Genomic DNA, 21,929 nt, shown 5'->3' with positions numbered 1-21,929 from the left:
CTAAATAGCAACTCAAAACCTTAAAGAACTGATGAAACTTCATTTATTAATCCAAAATTATACATGTCTACAAACTATTAAGACGCAACTCATTGAAAGTCACTTCAATCCAAGACAAAATAGAGTAATCACTTATGAAGATACAAAAGAGAAGATATATATCAAGGATATGATCAGAAAAGGGTAGGCATTAAAATGGCTTACGTTTTAGAAATTCAAATTATATTCATGAAATTATTATGTTGAAGCCAAACTTGTACATGTCTATCAACTATTAAGATACAACTCATTCAAATTCAATTAATTCAAGACAGAATAATTATTTATTAAGATACCAAAAGAAGACATGTATCAAGGATGTTTTAGAACATCCAGAAGAAATAAGGAAATATCAAGAATTTGATCAGAACAAAGATAGGCAGAAAAAGGGCTTACGTTTTAGGAATTTAAATTATATTCATGAAACTGTTACGTTGAAGTACATGAGTATATATATATATATATATATATATATATATATATATATATATATATATATATATATATATATATATATATATATATATATATATATATATATATATATATATATATATATATATATATATATATATATATATATATATATATATATATATATATATATCATATATATATATATATATATATATATATATATATATATATTATATATATATATATATATATATATATATATATATATATATATATATATATATATATATATATATATATATATATATATATATATATATATATATATATATAATATGATAAAGAGCTTGTCTGTTTGCTTTAAAAAAGGTGTAAAGAAATATATTCAAGTTTTAATTAGCTAAGATTTAGAATGCATAAATTTATTCCTGTCTTTACTTGATCTTCAGCAAAGTGACCTTACAAAAGATAGAGCAAAACTAGTCAGGTCATTATGAAGAAATAGGGTGATTAATAAGAACAAAGAGAAAATCCACAAAAGCAAAATTTGAAACAATATGCAACAAGGCACTTTACAAGATAAACAAAGAAGATCCCTAACACTCTGTTCCATGTTACAATTTGCCTTTTATATCCTCTTTGCCTTAACTTCATAAATTAAACATAAATCGAACTGGATAAAGCTAAAGGGAGGCAGAACCACTGGTAAGCCTCTAAAACCAAACAATTTACAAACAACGTAGGAAAAAGAATATATCCTTAGAACTCGAGTTCGAGAGGCATTTTTCCACATAATAAAATCTAGGTTAAACTATGGATAAATGCTAAACCCCTTTCCGACACATCATTATTAATATTATGTATTGCTATTAAATATCGACAATTAAGAATAAACTCAAATATGAAAGGCTTCATATATACAGAAGAATAAAAAGTACACAAAAAAACAAAAGTTACACTAATGTCAGAGACAAACCATTGTGAAACCTGGTGATAAAGAAGCCAAGATTTATGAACGACATGTTTTTCAGAAGCGGAAAATTTAAATGTCAAGAAATTAGTTTAAAGATTTTTTCAATACCAAGGTGTTTCTAACCAATTTGCCCACCTAGACTGGCCCATCACACAATCTACCTAGGCTAGCCCACCGCACTATCCACCTAGCCCATTTGCCCATAACTACTGTGTCGTATCGTTTGAGAGATTCATTTTTTCAGATGGGAAAGCGACCGTTCAAAGCTTCCATGATTTCTAATTTAAAAATCCCATTCCCAAGTTTTATTCTGACCAGTCAATCATATAGTTCGTGCTTGAAGTCGATTGATGTTCAACTCAAACAATAGGAAGTGGACTCAAAATTGGCTTTGTACTCATCCGTATCTTTGGTGTTATACATAAGTTGAAAATGACGTGGCCCGAGCATAATGCAAAAAAAGCACTAAAAGGGGCGTGGAAAAATCGAAAGTCTAAAATGAGCTTGATGGAAATGTATTTGTGTTTCTAACGGTCTTAGCGATGCTCGCGTTAGGTTGAAAACATTTTGGGATATTACTTGACTCGTTACTGCTTGATAAAGAATTAGAGTTGCTTTTTCTTGTTTTTTACTGCTAATTCAGTTTTGAACATTTTCGAAATGAGTAAATTCTAGAATTCTCATATTTTACTAGTTGCACTGCTTACATAGAATTAGGAACTTTTTCTTAATTCTTTCGGTTTATAAAACTACGAATCATTTATGTCAGGCTACTAATCAGCGAAAAGGTCTTAATTCTTATTTTTGTAGTGTTAAATAAATAACCCAATACTAAAAGTGGTAAACATTTTGAAGGGGTTACTTCAAATCGAAGTCTAAAAGTAATTCAAAAGAGCATCGTTAGAACTTGTAGTTTGACATAACAGTAAGATCAAACAGTTCCAGAACGGGGGTAAATGTACCTACTAGTGGGCAAGGGAAAATGTTGAAAGGGATTTTTAGGGATGATTCTTATTCAAACATTTAATATGGTACGTGTATTACACACTCTTTCAGTAGAAAAATTTTGCTTGTATAATAAGGATGCAAGATCTAACAGTTTCTAAGGCACTACGGCAACCTCCAGTTTAAAAAACAGGGTTGTGAATAAGAGAGGATACAATTGACCTTGAATGATTTGGAAGGCTATACTAAAACACCCAAAACTAACCAATGTACACCTAATATCCTCAGGCTAGGGATACAGGTAGAACCAAGAGCACCGCTAGAAAAATCTCCGGGGGGAGGGAGCAATTAAAACCCATAAATTGCTTTTTACAGTACTTGATTATATTCCTCACTTTCCTCTTTTCAATTTTTTGATATGTTCTTTTTCCTCAGAGGAGGTGTACCCCCTGGCCCCTTCCTAGAGGTACCCAGGGGTAAAACTGCTAAAAGGGTCGTTAACACAGTTAGAAATGCAAGCCATGTACCTAATATGCTCAAGAGAAGAATATAGGGAGGGATTGATCTTAATTACTGAGCTTAAATTGACCAAAATTGAGCTTAATTACTGCCATAAAAAATGTCACGCTTTCGTCAGACACGGGTGGATACACAATTAATGCTTTGGGGGGGGGCATCAATAAAAATTTGACCCCCTAATCGGTATCTTCGCCCCTCTGACCCTGTAGATAATACAGTTTTGACCTTCTGGCGGGGCACGTGCCTCTAAAACCCCCTGGATCCGCTTCTATCGTCATAAATAATACCTTATTCACTATGTTCTTCGTCACCTGGTGTTTGCAGTTGGGATTCAAATTCTCTTTCCACTGACTCCCATGTAATATCTCTCCATCCTTCAGGGATGCTGTGTGGGTTAAATCCGTAGTATAGTTCGAACTCGCATGCCCTGTTAACAAGAACCCACTTCCAGAATATACCAGATTCAAGGGCCAGATTAGGTTGTATATTCCAGTGTGGGTATATGGTTTTGTAATCTCTGTATGAGACGAACTGCCACCGAGTATCTTGATTCTGAAATGAGGTCCCTTTTGCCACGTAAGCGGGGCAATTTTCTATCATAGCATCATTAGAGCTCTCAAAACTGCAATAAAAATAATAACCTTAACCTCGTTTTATGTCAAAACGGCGTATTGTCAAAAGGGCAGTAAAAACCTAAAATCTTGGAAAACACTTAGAGTGGAGGGATTGGGATGAAACTTGATGGGAAAAATAATCATTATCCTAGATACATGATTGACATAACCGGAACGGATCTGTTCTCAATGGGTTTAGAGCTTTCTATCATAGCTTTCTATCATAATTTTCTATCATAGCTCTTCTATTAGAGCTTTCAAAACTGCAATAAAAATAATGAACTTAACCTCATTTTATTCAAGAATACCTTGCAAGTTACGAATAAATTGAAAACAAACGAGAAGCATACAAGATTTCTCTCTCTTTCTGTAGTTTCCGTGCTAATGACGAGTAGCCCCCTCATTCTCCTTTCCGAAGGTTACAGTTACATGTCTGGAATTAACAGCACACAAGTTAGAATATTCTGTTTCGACACTAACAAATAATGGGGAAAGGATATGTTAGAATTCAAATGGCAAGTAGGAGGGTGTAGGCTCAAAGGGTCGAAGATCACACCTCGCATCATGGATACACAGATTCTACCTCAAAGCAAGGGGGTCAGAGGAGGGGTTGTCCCAGAAAAGGGATTGGAAAAACAAATAAGACGTTCTTCGGACTATTTTTTCTAATTCTGCAGCAAAGGGAATGAGTGTCTTAGAACCGGTCTTAGGGAAGAAAATTCTCCCAGGCGAAGCAAAACATAAAATGCTTGGTTGTCTTCATTACGACAAGCACAACAGTTTCGAAGAAAAATCTATAATCTGCTTAAGGCTTATGGGAAGTTTAGTTAATTTTAACTTCGCATCACTTACCCTGAATAGTTTTATCGCTTTATTTTTCTTTAAGTGCATCCCAAGACATTCTTGGTTACCTTCAAAATACATTAGAGTCTTAGCATTGAAATAAAAACATTTTTCGTGCGAATGACGTCACATTCACATGCATTTAAAGAGCAAAATTGACATATGATAGTATTGCAATAAAGTCATGAATTATATAAAAGGAACTTTATACAGACAATATTTTTCATTAGCATAAAATATACCTAGAAGACGACCTGAAAAAATAAGAGCTAAGAGCTCATATGACATTTTTGACGAGATATCGGATCCGGTCCGATTATGTCAATCACGTACTTATCTAGAACTTGTACTTATTCTTGAGCTCGCCAAAGCCCTAGAAATCCCCCCAACTCCCTCAAAGAGATCGGCTTTGGTTCGGTTATGTCCATCACGTATCTAGAACTTTCGCTTATTATTCCCATTCAGTTCCATCCTCATCTCTCCAGTCTAAGCGTTTTGCAGAATTTCCGGTTTCCAAGATTTCCGATTTCCAAGATTTCTGTTTCCCCCTCCACCCCCCAGTGTCCTTGGATCCGATCTGAATTGAAAATGAAGCAACTGAGAGATGACATATTTCTATATATCAAGTTTCATTAACATCCGATCACTTATTCGTTAGATAAACATACCTCAAGTTTCGCAATTTCCCTCCTCCCCAGCCCCCTCATCGGATGGTTGAATCGGGAAAACGACTGTTATCAAGTCAATTTGTGCAGGTCCCTGACACGCTTACCAATTTTCATCGTCCTAGCACGTCCAGAAGCACCGAACTCACCAAAGCATTGGCCATCCCCCCCAACTCCACCAAAGAGAGCGAATCCAATCTGGTTACGTCAATCACATATCTAGGACTTGTGCTTATTCTTCCCACAAAGTTTCATCCCATTCTCTCCACTCTAAGCGTTTTCCAAGATTTCCGGTTTCCCCCTCCAACTCCCCCCAATGTCACCGGATCTGGTCGGGATTTGAAATAAGAGCTCTGAGACACAAAATCCTTCTAAATATCGAATTTCATTAAGATCAGATCACCCGTTCGATAGTTTAAAATACCTCATGTCTTCTAACTTTTCCGAATTAACCGTCCTTCCACTCCCCCCAGATGGTCTTATCAGGGAAGCAACTGAGACCTCTCGCACCCTAAGCAAGAATCATACCCCTAGACTAGCCAGCCACACTTAAGAAGAAAGATCATTTGTTTTATCGGCAAATAAAATTCTTCTCAACTATCTCGTTCGCTCGCTCTCCCCCCCCCCTATTCGAATTGAGGAAGAGACTATTTTTAATTTAATCTGGTCTAGTCCCTGTTACGCCTGCCAACTTTCATCGTCCGAGCATATCTGGAAGCACCCGAACTAGCAAAACAAGGACCGACAGACAGACAGAGAGATCGGTGGAGAGAAATTGCGATCGCTATATGTCACTTGATAAATACCAAGTGCTGCTAAAAATACCAAAGTTGGTCTAAAAAATACCAATGGCCTTTAGGTGAGTATATGTAAAATTTTAACAACAAAATTTATAAATTAAAAGGGCATTAGAGTTTTAAAAATGCCTAGGTGGGCATGGAACCATTGATATAGAGTAATTAGTTCAGCTAGATTTAACCCAAGGGGGAATTTTATCTTGTCCCTCTTGCACAAAGCATCCATCCTCTATAAAAAAATTGCTTCATGTTGATTCCAAATATATAAAATTCACTGATCTTAATGTTACCAATCAAAAACTACGAGCTTTAGAAAATTTTTCTTGTTTTTATAAAAGTGGAGAAACATCCCCGATAAATAAAGCCATCTTAATGAAAACAACAGCGTCATAGTCAGAATATCAGAAAAAATCCACTGTTAAGTATTCGAGCTCCCATCTGCAAAAATGTAAAATTTTGTAGTTTTTGCCAGAAGAAAGATCATGGATGCGTGTTATTTGTTTTTTTTTCAGGGGTGATCGTGTCGAATTAATGGCCCAAGAAAATCGATAAAGGGCTCATTCAAACGGAAATCAGACGTTCTAGTGCCTTTTTTAAGTGGCCGAAAGGAACGGAGGGCCACTAGCTCCGTTTCTACTCCCCCGTTTCCCCAAAGACATCTTATCCAAGTTTCAAGATAGCCGTTTTGGTCCTTCGTAATTAAACGTTTCTATAACTATGCCTTTGTGAATGACATGACCCCCCGAGTCCCAGGGAAAAGCAGCAAGTTCTGCAATTTTAATAGTCATTCATTATCTTGTTGTAAAAAATGGATTTTATTTTAAATATTGTGTTTAGTTATTACAAAAGTACGCAGATGTAGCAATATCCTTTAAATGAGCCTTTAGACAGTTCTATGATGTTCCAGTGGCTCGCTAGCAGCGCAGAAAAACAAAGAAAAAAGAGGACACATCGGTGCTGCTTGTTGTTCATGCCTTGGGGCTGTATGTTTACTGTGTAGGGTTTTCGACCATGGTAATTCCAATGGTGTACTTTTTGTTTGGATCCTTAGATTTGCTTTCAAAATAACATTTTACTATTAAGACTAATTTAGATAATAGTTACCATTCCTGAATCAGCTAAAAATGGCAATTTTTTCTCACTTGCCAGTTTTTTAAAGAGCAATTTTTGTTTCTTGGTTACTACGGGCTGCAGTTCGTCCTTTACTATATTACAGCTAAGGATGCAATCATGAAAAAAGTACCTCTAAAATGCTCTTTTCAAATGTCATATTCGCTTTTTGGACAGTGCACCCCAACCCTGTATGGTCCGAAACAAAAGTTGTGATTTTTTTTTCCTTAGAATTTTAAGCACCTCTGTTATTAGATTTTTCACATCGCTATCTCTGAGATAGTCTTAAGCGCATATAAACTGTGACCAAAACTGACAGCAGTTTTGTTAAAGCACGGTAAAGGCAAGTTACATAAAAAAGGGACATGCCGTATAAATCGTAGATTGAAAAACCTTCTATCTACATAAAATGATCACAACTATATCCAAGTACGGCATGTAACAGATGAAATATGGTTGAACGTCAAATTTGTTGGCTAAAGCTAAGGCTGCACTATATTCCGTAGAATAGAAATATGAAGAATCTAATAGAAGGCCAAAAAAAAGAAGGAATTAAAATCAAAAGAAAAAAAAGTAAAAGAGTGAAAAAAGGTAGAGGAGTAAAAAAGGTGAATGAATTGAAAAACGAGGGATCAAAATCATATCGATCCATCAAACGGGCATACCTGTATCCAGCAATGACCTGTGACCGATAATATTTGGTTGAACGCTCATCAGGTTGGCTGGAGCTAAGGTTATGCGGTACTCCACAAAATAGAAATATAAAGAGCCGAATGGAATACCAAGAAAGGGAGGGAATCGAAATCAAAGTAATAAATAAGTGAAGGATTAAGAAAAGAAAATGATTAAAAGAAAAAAGGGTTCATTCCATCATTTCAATACATAAAACGGGCATACCTGTATCCAACAATGACCTGTGACCATTAAGATTTGGTTGAACATTCATCAGGTTGGCTAGAGCTAAGGTTATGCGGTACTCAATAAAACAGAAATATAAAGAACCGAATAGAATACAAGAGAGGGATGGAATCGAAACCAAAGAATTAAATAAGTGAAAGATTAAGAAAAGTGAATGAGTAAGAAAGATGGGTTAAATCATCTCAATACATGAAATGGGCATACCTGTATCCAACAATGACCTGTGGACGATGAAATTTGGTCGAATGTTCGTCATGTTGGCTAGAGCTAAGGCTGCATGGTGCTCCACAGAAAGGACAGCAGTTACCACAACCAATGAGAGATTCTATGAGGTACTGCACGGCACAGTTGATCCATTTTTCTTTTTCTAGAATTGAAAAGGATGTTTGAAAGCAGTGAAGCAAAAACATATTTAAAGCAAAAATGGTTAAGGTCTAATTTGTCATTTTGATTAAGCATCGGTATTACAGTGATCTTCATTTATATAATTGGTAAGCGTTTATAACACCCAGGTAATCAGATGAGTCATAAGAATGTTAGCTGAAACCAGCGTTTAAGTACTTTTAAAATCCATCAATTGGTTTCCAAATACAATTAAATAAAAACAAACAAGTTTTTTTAACTGAAAGTAAGGAGCGACATTAAAACTTAAAACGAACAGAAATTACTCCGTATATGAAAAGGGCTTTTCCTCCTCACCGCCCCACTCTTTACGCTGAAGTTTGACTCTTTTTCTTAACTCTACTTTTTAAAACAGTAAAAACTTTAGCGTAAAGAGCGGCACGTTGAGGAGGAAAAGCCCCTTTCATATATGGAGTAATTTCTGCTCGTTTTAAGTTTTAATGTTGCTCCTTACTTTCAGTTAAAAAAAACTTGTTTTTTTTTTAAATTTCTGGACGTTTTTGAATTAATACATGTTTTGATCTTGGCTCTCCGCACATAATTAATTAAAACGAAATTTGCATATTAATTTTTTTTGACTAAATGGCTTTCTCATAGTTTTAATCGGAAGATTTTGAGAAAAAAAGAACGAGGGAGGAGGCCTAGTCGCCCTCCAATTTTTTGATTACTTAAAAGGGCAACTAGAACTTTTAATTTTTTACGAACATTTTCATTAGTAAAAATTATACGTAACTTACGAATTAACTTACGTAACGAACTTCTATATTCGTATGTTTTTATTGCGTATATGAGGGGGTTCACTCCCCCATCAATACCTCGCTCTTTACACTAAAGCTTAAATTTTGTCCCAATTCCTTAAGAATGGCCCCTGAATCAGAAAGGCCGCAGAATAAATAGTTGAAATTACTAAAAATACTTTAGTGAACAGAGCGAGGTATTACGAGGAGGTAAAGCCTCATATGCGTAATAATTTCTGTTCGTTTTAAATTTTAATGCTGCTCCTTACTTTCAGTTGCAAAAACTTTTCATATTTATTTTTTCATTGTTATTTTAAATAACGCTGGAAAATCCTGCGCCCCCTTCATTGAAATTCTCTTCCTCGATGAAAAATTCTCCATGGAAAAATCAGTTTTTCGGTTTTATAGGTTTTTCGACTATGGTGAATAAAATGGCTATGTCAGAATTTTGATTTGGTGTCTTTGGGGCAAAATGAGCGTGGAAGGGGGCCTAGATGCCCTCCAATTTATTTGGTCACTTAAAAAGGGCACTAGAATTTTTAATTTCCATTAGAATGAACCCTCTCGCGACATTCTAGGACCACTGAGTCGATACAATCACCCTGAAAAAAAAAAAAAATAAACACACATCCGTGATCTGTCTTCTGGCAAAAAATGCGAAATTCCGCATTTTTGTAGATAGGAGCTTGAAACTTCTGCGATAGTGTTCTCTGATACGCTGAATCTGACGGTGTGATTTTCGTTAAGATTGTATGACTTTAAGGGGTTTTTTCCCCTCTTAATGCATGTTTTGATCTTGGCTCTCCGCACATAATTAATTAAAACGAAATTTGCATATTATTTTTTTTTTTTGACTAAATGGCTTTCTCATAGTTTTAATAGGAAGATTTTGAGAAAAAAAGAACGAGGGAGGAGGCCTAGTCGCCCTCCAATTTTTTGATTACTTAAAAGGGCAACTAGAACTTGTAATTTTTTACGAACGTTTTCATTAGTAAAAATTATACGTAACTTACGAATTAACTTACATAACGAACTTCTATATTCGTATGTTTTTATTGCGTATATGAGGGGGCTCACCCCCCCATCAATACCTCGCTCTTTACACTAAAGCTTAAATTTTGTCCCAATTCCTTAAGAATGGCCCCTGAATCAGAAAGGCCGCAGAATAAATAGTTGAAATTACTAAAAATACTTTAGCGTACAGAGCGAGGTATTACGAGGAGGTAAAGCCTCATATGCGTAATAATTTCTGTTCGTTTTAAGTTTTAATGCTGCTCCTTACTTTCAGTTGCAAAAACTTTTCATATTTATAATTTTCATTGTTATTTTAAATAACGCTGGAAAATCCTGCGCCCCCTTCATTGAAATTCTCTTCCCCGATGAAAAATCCTCCATGGAAAAATCAGTTTTTGGGTTTTTTAGGTTTTTCGACTATGGTGAATAAAATGACTATGTCAGAATTTTGATCTGGTGTCTTTGGGGAAAAATGAGCGTGGGAGGGGGCCTAGATGCCCTCCAATTTATTTGGTCACTTAAAAAGGGCACTAGAACTTTTAATTTCCATTAGAATGAGCCCTCTCGCGACATTCTAGGACCACTGAGTCGATACGATCACCCTGAAAAAAAAAAAAAAAACAAATAAACACACATCCGTGATCTGTCTTCTGGCAAAAAATGCGAAATTCCGCATTTTTGTAGATAGGAGCTTGAAACTTCTGCGATAGTGTTCTCTGATACGCTGAATCTGATGGTGTGATTTTCGTTAAGATTGTATTCCTAAAATGAAATTCCTTTTTCCTAAAATGAGGCAAATTCTCAGGCTCGTAACTTTTGATGGGTAAGACTACTCTTAATGAAACTTATAATCAGCATTAAAATGGGATTCTTTTGATGTAACTATTGGTATCAAAATTTCATTTTTTAGAGTTTCGGTTACTATTGGGCCGGGTCGCTCTTTACTACAGTTCGTTACCACGAACTGTTTGATAAGAGAGTATACACTCGTGTTTGGTTCTATTTCGTGGCGTGTTCGGTATGCTACTAGCCAAAGAGCCTATGGGACGATATGCGTAAAAAAGAGCAAAAACACATACCGAATGATCTTTGTGAAGATCAGGGAAACAGTATTTTGCACTCTCCCCCAAACACGTGACGGAACCCCTCAAAAGTGACACCAAAATAAAATTAAAAATATACCATTGAAACCGCCATTGTTAGAAAACCTAGGACTACAGATTTACTGCCCCTACCTTCAGTAGTAAGGAAAATTTTATTTTTCACGACCAACACTGTTGTATCTCTGTTTGTGTTCCCATATTGTTACATAGAATATCAGGAGAGGATTCATTGGAATGAACATGAAAATACCTATTGTCAAATTTAATTAACAAAATACATCATGCGACAGCAAAGTCGGGTTTTCTGCCAATTTGTACCCCAAATTTTGAATTTTGGCCCTAAGAGGGCCGAAATACTGGAAATTACAGTTCGCGATCTTGAAAACTTATGTAAGTAACACTTCAGCATGGACAGTACGATTTCTGGGCATCAAGCGGATTTAAATCACTAAACTTGAAATCCTGTGTCCGTAGAAGAAGAGGCTCGAGTCCTTGTGTCACTGATTATTCGTTTTGGAACGGGGGTCAGCGGTGTGATTCTGCTAAGTCAGCCAGCGTCAACCCAGCTCTAAATGGATACATGGGGAAACCCGGAAAGATCACTGGGAGACGTCAGATAATTTACCCCCAACCACGCATTTCGCCCCCAGCGAAAGACGGAAATCCAGGAGATCGATACCTGCTCTGTGCTGATCATAGGTCAGCATGCAAAAATGATGTATAAGAGGTATTACAGGTGGTACCAAATCAAAAGGTCGGGACAAAGAGCCGACAGAGAAAAGGAGTAAGGATTGATGACACAATAGAAGCTGGAAGAAGATTTAAAGAACGTTTTAGGTCAAAACAAGATTAATTCTGGAGCTATTTCTATGAAGAGACAGTATCCCAGAAACAGGGAAACACTATAAAAACTCAATTTATTTATAAACAAATGTCAACTGATAAAACTTATTTTCTTCAAAATCCCTCCAAGCAAAATTTACATTTAGTCCACTCTTTAGACTTGATACTTTTAGGTCCTACTACTAATCGGGTAAACGTAATCACTGGAATGGCTGGTCATGGTTCGTTATTGCTTCATACTTTTTTGAACTCGCATCGTTCCGAGGTTATTCTACATGCGTTACAAGTTTGTAGCTTGATTACTTTAGCTTTAGCACTTGAGCTAGATCACTTTAGCTAAAGATTTTGAATATCCACAAAAACTGCAACACACAAACACACACACACTTAATTCTATAGGGGCAGCAGTTCAGCGCAACCTAAGTGAAGAGCGATATGCCTTCAATGTGTTATTTTATTGACTAATTTTTTCCTGACCCCCCGCAAATCCCCAAAACATCCCATTTCAATTTTAAGATAGACATTTGCTCAAAATAGTCAGATAGTGCAGCAAAATACACATCCGGAGATAACACAACCACCAGACCCCCTGGGTCAAGGGCTGTAAATAAAGCGAAATGCTAATTGTTTGCATGCAGTTAAAATAACACAACAGGGGCTTGTTTAATGTTGTGTGTGTGGGTGGATCAAAACTCAGGGATCTATCTCTGGGTTATAATAATCGAGCATTTTGTTGTTTTAGGTGGGGACTAGGGGGTTGGAAATGAGGCGAAAACTTTGTGTCTCCGACCTGTTTGTAACTTACATCCGAAAATCTTAAGGCTAAGAGGGACCTAAGGTAATTTCCGGGATACTACCTCATACCTCCCTCCCAAAAAAAGGGAATAGGGGCTCAAAAGATCTGACCAAATATTTTCATGGTTTGCTTAAAAATTTGCTTTCATATATCCCAGGGCTAAGGAGCCCTAAATGTAGAAGAACAAATATTGATTTTCCCTGAAATAGGGCCAGAAAAAGCGCCAGAAAAGGTAACTAAATTATGTTTTCTGCCACTTCTTATTGAAGGAGTGGCCGTAAAAACTTGGGACAGGCTTATTTGATTGGATATTGGAAATTCTAGCCCCCCCCCCTTTACGGGTCAAAATGATAGGTTTCTGCTACCTGTCCCCTTGTAACCCCGTGGTATTGGATCCTGGGGTGACTATAGTTTTGGGACATTGTCTAAATGGTATGCTTCCGGGGTCAACATCACCCCTACAAGACTAAGAGCAAGAGCCCTAACTTACAAAATGATCCGTGGTTCACATATAAGTTTTAGTACAAAAGACGGCCATGTTTGATTTAGTTATCTGTTCATAGGGATGCAGCTGAAACCTTACAGCGGTGTGGGCAGGGGCAAGATTTCAAATTTTGCGTTGGAAGGGTTACCTGACCATTTAAAAACTCCGATCTACAAATGTTTTTGCACAATAATCCGTATTTCCGATATCATTGACGGCTTTGAGGATCAAGTCGAAATTTTCAAGAAAGGTTTAGGGGGGAGTGGACCTCTAGTTTTGGCTTGGGAGAGGGAGCAGAAGAGAATGAAATAAAGATTTAACTTACAATCTGTTTAAAATCCTCGGCACTATGTGTCCCCATTGGACTAGAATCTGTTCCTGGTGAATAGGATATGTAGACAGAGAAACATCCTGTATACCCAGGTTATCCATGTAGAGTATCTGCATTATCTTAAGAACAGCTTGAGCGATCAGTAGAAATTTTTAGGGGGTGTTTAGAGAACAGCTGGACTTTGAATTTAGACTTGGGGGGGGGTCAATCAAAGGGAACTATGTATCAAGGTTATCAAAACTCAGTTTCTAAACCATCTTGGGATCGGCATGCGGGGACTAAGCTGAAATTCTTCGAATGTTGGTGAGAGGAGGCAAAGGGACTACAGATCCTGTATTTAGAGGAAGGGGATTTGGGGTCAAAAACTGTGTAGGCTACCTCCCATTGGACTTAAATTTTTAACACTATTAGCCCTACTAGAACTTCGATTCTGTTTAAAGTCAAGTGGTGAGGTGAATCAAAACACAATATATTCATCCAGGCTATTAAAATAGCAATCTCTGCAAGGTTTGAATCAAAACTTAAATTTTTTTGGTCATTTGGGGAGGGAAAGGAACCTTCCAATATTCTGTTGAAGAAAAGGGATAACAGTGCCTAAGCTTTTTATCCCCTAAATACGGCTCCAACCGAAGGATATAATTAATAGTATCCCATCTCTGCTTTTAAGCGTCATATACCCTCATTACTTTAAGCGCCGTGTACATCCCGGGATTTTCTTTTCAAAACGAGAAGGAAATTCGCGAAAAATGATCATCTTTTTTTTTCTTCTCTCCTATCAGATATGTCATACTAAAAATTATTAGTTTTCTGTTTTCTAGAAAAGATACATGAGAGGCATATTTAAAGACAAATACACATTTTAATGGCAGATCAAAAATTTTACGGGGCTTACGCAAGGAAGTCCTGTTCTAGAATATTTATCCAGTTTCTTTACCGGTAAAGAAATAAAATAGCATTTCTTACTGCTGAGTCTGTACTAGCATAGGCCTTTTACGGCACAATTCCTAAAATTTGGCTTGAGTTTAAACACCTGAACTGGGGAGCTGGCTGCGAGGATTTCCCTCTTGGAACAATTTATACGATATTTTTTGCGCAAACGAGAATATTACGAAATGAAATTTAAGAATCGTGAAATGAACAGAAATCCCTATCAAGGAAAATAAACTAGTAAGGAATTATTTTAATTTTAGCAGTTTTAATGTTTGATTATCTTCTCTTTTTGGAAAAAGAGGCAAATTTTTTAAAAACCAGTATTTGATTATCTCCAACAGACAATAAAAATGAAACCAATATCAATAAACATATGTAAAAAAAGAAAGTGACTAAATTTAATTTAGCTGCGGGTCTGCACTCTTGCTGACTACATGATTTCCCTTTGAGAAAAAAATTAACGAAACTATGGAACTGAAATATCAATGTGAAGTGCCAAATTCCCTGATCAAATGTCATCACGTTATGGCATTGTTCAAATAAAACTTATTTTACCTTAATTATCATTATGAATTCAATCTCTGTTTTTCTTTCAATTCTTAAACCAATGTTATCTTTTCCCTTTTGCATTATTACAGCCAGACCAATTATTTTCGTCTGCCACACGCATACCTACCCGTGAAAAAATCTAAGATCGTTTATGTTTATACTTGTTTATATGTTCTCCGGAGCAGTTGCATCTCGGTCCACCTGTGTCCAATAGTTTAGATAGGGAATTATTCTACTGTTTATATTAATCTACAGTAGGCCAATGCATTGTATCATCCGTCACTTGTTTTTGTTACTACAAAACCGCTTTTTTGAGATGTGACCTATGCGTAATTTCAGATGAAGAACTTGAGTGGGGTGGCTAAAAAAAAAATTACCTTTTTATTAAAAGCTTGGAACTTATGTTACGTATTATGTAAGCTGGAGGTCCAGGGGCCATTTATGCACAAAAAAAAGGAAGAAACGCTGTTTTGTCCAAAAACTGTCTAGGTTTTGTTTTCTGTCAGCTAGGACGCGTAATACTCTTGTTTAGCCCCGTTGATTCACTTGGACATTTTTTTTTTATCGTTCCAGACCCGAAAAAATAAAATTTGGGACGCACATAAATAAAACCTTAAATTTCCTGTTTCCAATCATCTGGCAAATGATACTCTTGAGACCCCTATGAAGAAAACATATTTTAAACTTATTTCGATTGTACTGGTTCGTTACAATCAAAAATAGGCCAAGTATTTTTTTTTTGTCTCACTCAGCTTGTGAATACATTTTTCTCCAGTCATCTTACGGAGGCGAAGGGCGAACGCAAAAAAAGTGTCAATTTTGGTATTCTTAATTTAGCATTCACATGTGGAAGGGCATGCAGACAGGGCCAGATAGACAAACCATTTTGAAATGACTAAAACAAACAATGATGAAAATGATGAATTTGATGAAAACAAACCATTTTGAAGATTGGCTGTGGCTACATCTGGTACCTGAAACTCGGCGAACGATTTTTTTTTCTCATATTGACTTAGATTTACTGGGAATATAGGCAGAGTCAAGGGGACCTCAATAAAGAAAAAGATATGGAAAAATTATTCGTTCCTAAAACCGCAATTAACTAAGAGTTTTCTTTGATCGTTTTAACACAATTAAGCTTTTAGGGTAGTCACTGATGTGGTAGTCACATCTTTGTCACTGTTGTCATTGAACAGTAAAACAAATAAGCAAAGATAATTAGCTAATTCGACACTGATTTTCGCCCGTGAAAATTCAAACGTTAATAAACAGTTGATTTCAAACGACGACTGCTCATACAAACCATACCTACACATTCTTAAGTTGCTTCTTATAATGTTAGTTTTACTGCTTACTTTTTACTTATTTCTCACCCACATGTTTTTTCTTTCCTTGGCGCCCGCTCGCCTAAATCAAAACTGCATTACTGCATATGGAGTTTTTTTTCACTAAAATTTGAATTCACGATTTTTCCTGGTTTTTATGGTTATGTAAGTTCCCACTTTAGTAATTTAAATGATCAGATTTCATTTTTATTGGCGTTATTACTTTAAAATTAGTATTTCGTGATAAGCTAGCCATCCTTAGAAAAAAAAAAAAAAACCCATGATTCATTTTATAGCACATCAACATCAAAATAGCCCAACAAATCAAATGACATGTATAACTATTTTGAAATGTTAAAATATGTAATGGAAATTTAAAAAGATATGTTTCATTTTCGCCATTTATATTTGTCTATTCACCTTTCCGACCGATCTAATTAAGACAAGTCACACACACTATTCAATATTATTATTATTAATAATAAAAATAATATTATAATCAAATAATAATAATAAAATAATGTTATAATACAACAATAATAATAAACAAAGACTGGGAGTATGAAAAAAATGTCGTGTTTTGCTTTTAACAGTCTCCAATTTCATAAGATCTGTACGAAAAATAAGACTTAGCACTTAAAAATATATTGATTTTGGAAAATCTATAAGAAATAAAAACAAAATTAAATTTCTTACCGGAAAATCTATCAGCATTAAATCTCTCTAACTCCTTGGCAAGAATTTCCGCAAACTCATAACCACAGGCTAAGTTCAAAAAAGGGGCCATAATTTCCATTTTTAGGATCATGCTTTGCTTCGACGAAGTAGAGATTTTGCTCAAAACTTCCGCAACACTAATATCTGACTTCGAATCACTCAAGATATTATCGAGTACTGTCCATATTGACTGGTTTATGTTGTCTGTTCTTTCAAATATAACGTGGCAGAACCTCTTCCGTTTTGATCTTTGACAAGGGTCACACAGACACGGTTTATTGAAATAGGATGTCATTTTAAAGTGAAGCCAGTCGTCAAGGTGCTTTCTGTACTGATGAATAAGTTTCAAGTAGGTATGAAAATCCCCAGTTTCTTGCGTTTCTCGGAGAAGAGCGACCTCACAAGCTTTTCTATTAGTAAATTCAGGATTCTTATTCTTGAATTCTGTTGCGAGAACACGATCGATGCTTATTTCGATAGTCTCTATAATTCCTGGAATATAGCATTCCTCAATAAACTTGCCAGCCGCCGTCGAAGCTAAACTACGACTGGCACAAAGGGCTAAAAAAGACTTCTTGAAATAATTCTTTCTTCGATCTATTTTACGGACAGGATCATTGTTCTCCAAATAATTGCCTCTAAAATTTTCTAATGCCCGTACAAAATTACCAAATATACACAGAGTAATTCTAGTGCGAATCACCATATTTTCACTGATGGGCTTATACATGTAGTTACTTAAATTGCTGTTTATCCCACGAAGCAGGTCCCCCATTATGCATTTCCAATCTTCAAAGTGAATTTCCTTGGTTCCAAGTGCTCTTTCTGTTTCACTTTCAAAATGGTTAATAAGATCACCAATTAATCGCTTATTGGTCTCACGATGATTTGCTGCTGCATCTTGTTCATTACTACGGAATCCGACCAACTTCTTCAACTTACACAAGTACGAGGATTGTTCACACAAAGGCGATATGTCAATATCTTCCAATCCAAAATCAGTTAGAAATTCTTTGTGCTCTAGCTCTGATTTCAAACACTTTTTGCGCTTTTTGCTGTATTTTTGCAAGAGATATTCCCTCACAATCCTTTCAAAGTCAGTTTCCTCAATCCTTTTGAACGAATGGTCTTTGAGTTCATTTAACAGATGAGCCCATAGCTTATCAAACTCTATGGTTGCTTCTTCTTCACCTAAACATTTCCCTTGGGACTTACATTGCTCTACGAGGGAAGTAATTTTCTCCTGAAAAAACGTTTCTAGACCTACTTCCTTCGAAGCTATTTCACGCTTATTCCTTTCTCTTTCTGCAAAATCACTCAATGACTCTAATAGTTCAGTTTTCGTCTTCATCATAAGATGAGCCACTGATGATTTTACTTCTTCGAAAAAAAGGCGCTTCGATATTGGGTCGTCTTTCAGGTAATCCTCTATCTTCTGGAGCATTCTATCAGGAATATCTTCAAAAATGTCTTCCAGTCTTTGCGTGTTAAGTCGTAATGAAGGTATTTCTATACTATTTGATATTTCAGTTTGGAAACCTTCAAGATGCTTTTTCAGCTCTTGGCGGAACTCCCACTCGAGTTCAGCAAATTTGTCATCCAGTGCTTCCCTTTTAAAAGCAATCAAAGAATTTTTGAAGCTGTATAAAAAATCTTCTGCCAAAACTGCATCCCAAATTTGAAAAACTTTCTTACAAAAACTTGATGGTGTTTGGCTTTGATTTTTACTCAAAGACAACAGAATATATTCTTTTACGCTTATCACTTTTTCAGCATATCCTTGGTTAATTGCCGCCATAGGAAGCGTACCATCATAAAGACAGGGAAAATATTCATGACTCATGTCTTCATCATAATCTAAAATATCTTTGAAACTAACCTCAGTAGTACCGATTTCAGACTTCGCTGCAATTTCTGTCAAATCTTTGAGAGTTTTTTCAAAAAGTTTCCTTTCATTTGCTAGTTTCTGGTAATTAGACGGATCACCGGTATTTTGATGAATAAATAGGCACTTCGTCTTCTGATAAGTAACATCCTTCATTCGAAGGAACGCGTGAATAGTGATTTGGATGATATCTTTTAGGGCATCCATACTTTCAGACGCGACATTCAAAACAACAACATCACTCAGTCCAACAACAAATGTCGCAAGTTCAGAGTCGTGCTCGTTATTGCCCAGTAAGTCTTGCCGTTCTGGAGATTTCAAACCCTCCGTATCTAGAACAAGAATATAGTCAACATTGAACTTTGCAGCATATTGTTTCTGTATGGTGACAAGCTGCATGTTGACACCTTTTGTGCAGCGACCAGATGAAACAATAAATTTACAGCCAAACATGGCATTCAGTAATGTTGATTTCCCACTACTCTGAACACCCAGCACACTAATCACTCCAATGCGATTCCTTTTTCCCATTCGATCTTGCAAACCTTGCATCAAATCAGCAAAAAATATATCTGGAATCCCTTGAGCATCCCCGTCAAAAAGTTCAATTGGATGTCCGGCAAAAAGGATGTCAATCATTGCATGCTTCACATACAATTCGGCATTTTCATTGTTTATCTTTAAAATTGTAGCCAAACTAGATTTCTCAGACAGGCTTTCGTTTAATGCATGCAGCACATACATCTGTGAGAGTTCTCTCATAAGGTGCTCTAGGCCAATATCCACACCACCGGTCAGATTTCTTGAAAACCTTTCGAGATACTGGGACAGCCAGAATAAAAAGTATTCTCTTTCTTTGTGATAAAGTATTAACTGCTGAGCAAAAAACTCGAAAAATTTTGACGGCAAGAAAGTCGCTTGACGTGTTCTGATTATTTTTTTATCCTCTTCTAAGACAACAATGTATTTTTTAACTGAAATCTCCGTTGGCTTGTCCGTTATACGCTTTTGTTTTTTATGAATATCATTGTAGTCCTTCCACAGACTTCCAGACAGTGGAAGACTAGAGAGTTTATGTTTGACTATTTCTTTCGCTAAAATTTCAGCAGATCTTCTCCCAGCTTGCATATGTTTATCCGAGTCTTCCAGTAAAAATTTTAAAGCAGTAGCTGTTTCTTCCCAATCTGAAAAGTTCCTTTTCTTCAAACTTTTATTTAAAACTAGGGGTTTCAACTTCTGGACAATGCGAGGCTCTGTGTCTCTGATATATTCACATTTTTTCATTGTTGGCAATCTTTTGATCATGTCGTCAGCATTTACCTTCTTATCAGAGATAACAATTATATTTGAACGGTATTTAGCTAATGCTAATAAAATGCTCTCAGTCTTCGCCGAGGAATTACCAACAATAACACACAAAATACTTGATTGCTTAGCGACATATAGCGCCAAGTCCATGTTCATTTCAGCGTTCCCACGCATATTAACAATAGCTAAAGGCTCAAAGTTTTCATCCCTAACGGGAAGTAGCCAAGACAACTCTAGGGAACCACTTGAAAAACATCGGGGAACATCGTCTTCTTCATAATTTTGAAAAGGTTCATTTCCTTTAGGGAACAATTTATTTATTAGTTTTGACTTTGAGAATGGCAAATCTCCGATTTTTATGAAAGAGCAGTAGACAAAACTGCCTGAATGGACATCAGTTTCAATATAAGATTTGTCGTTTGATGTTTTCCAACGTTTAGATATATTCAGTAGTGACCAATTTAATAGAAGATACCTTCTAGACGGATCTTTAATACAAAACGGAACCGAATATTGTAAAACAGCCAACCGTGAACATATTTCTTGTCTTAAGAAATCATCAGCAATTAGAAGAAAACAATAAATCAAATCCATAGAATTGTATTCCATATTTGATTTTTCAAACATAATTTCATTTCTAGCATCGACTGAGTTGTGCAAGAGTTTATGGAAAAATTTGAAGACAGTTTCTGTGGATCCCTTCACTCCAGAGGGTCTACACATACTAAACTCCTTTACTTTTTCAGTGGACAGTTTTTGCTTCCAGTAAACCGACAAATGGAGCTTTTCAATCACCGAAATAACGTCTTTCTCTGAGGGCCAAGAAATGCTAGCTTCGATTTCACACTGATCTTTGTTTAGCCAGTTATTATCTTCCATGTTATCGCGTAAAGCATGGACTAGGTTGTTGACCTCAAAATTAACAGAGGAGAAAATATCAGAATTAAGGTTTTTATCAGTTTCGTTGACTTTACTAGCAGTAGATTTTCCATTTTCAATAATTTGCATAGCTGCCGCATAAGTGGTATGATTCATAACTGTGGTAGCTGAGCTCTCTTCTCGAAATTTCTTCTCTGACAGTTCGCGATTTATCAAAGGTATAGCAGTATCTTCTGGACTAATGAAACTAGTTGGGACTAACGAGCTATCTTTTTGGGCTGGTCTATAGGTGTCGGACTTTTGTCGATTTGCTGCATTATCCATTATGTATTTCATTGAATCTGCCACGACCTCTTCTTCCATCTCTTCATAACTTTCTTCTTCTGAGCTCTCTTTGGTTAATACATTATCATCCAAACGTCTCACGGAGGCGATGAAGGCGGATGCAGAAGAAGTGTCAATTTTGATATTCTTGTTTTCCCTTTTCAATTCGTGTGTGGATGAATCTTTCTCAAAGAATATTGTGTCAGTAGTCAAAGAATCCTAAAAAAGAAAAAAGGAAGAAGAAAAAATTTGAGCCTTTGCAACAGATATTTGTAGGAGATTTAAGATATTTTTAGGGCCGACTTCAGAAGTTGCCCTACTCATGCGCAGCTTCATGCGCAGAGGTTCATTTCGCAGCTTCAAAACACCGATGTTACATGTAATCCCCGAAGCCGCGTCGAAAACCGGCGACACTCTGCTAAAATATGTCAGCATGCTGCCACCAATAATTTCTAAAGCTGA

General features: G+C 36.1%; 1 protein-coding gene across 1 annotated transcript in view; it reads right to left on the bottom strand.

The window, feature by feature from the left end:
• Window positions 1-775: 775 nt before the first annotated feature.
• Window positions 776-21,929, bottom strand: part of LOC136037247 (interferon-induced very large GTPase 1-like) — a 41,945-nt gene continuing 20,791 nt past the window's right edge. The window contains exons 3-5 of the mRNA XM_065719860.1: window positions 17,051-21,686; window positions 8,045-8,207; window positions 776-3,515 (exon numbers count right to left, since the gene is read on the bottom strand). Coding sequence (XP_065575932.1) covers window positions 3,182-3,515; window positions 8,045-8,207; window positions 17,051-21,686 — 5,133 coding nt within the window. The 3' untranslated portion in view covers window positions 776-3,181. The remainder of the gene's footprint in view (window positions 3,516-8,044; window positions 8,208-17,050; window positions 21,687-21,929) is intronic.

Source organism: Artemia franciscana, chromosome 16, assembly GCF_032884065.1.
Source record: "Artemia franciscana chromosome 16, ASM3288406v1, whole genome shotgun sequence".
NCBI classification, from domain to species: Eukaryota; Metazoa; Arthropoda; class Branchiopoda; order Anostraca; family Artemiidae; genus Artemia; species Artemia franciscana.
The sequence above is the reverse complement of the archived record's forward strand: the minus strand, read 5'-3'. Positions and strand labels throughout refer to the sequence as shown.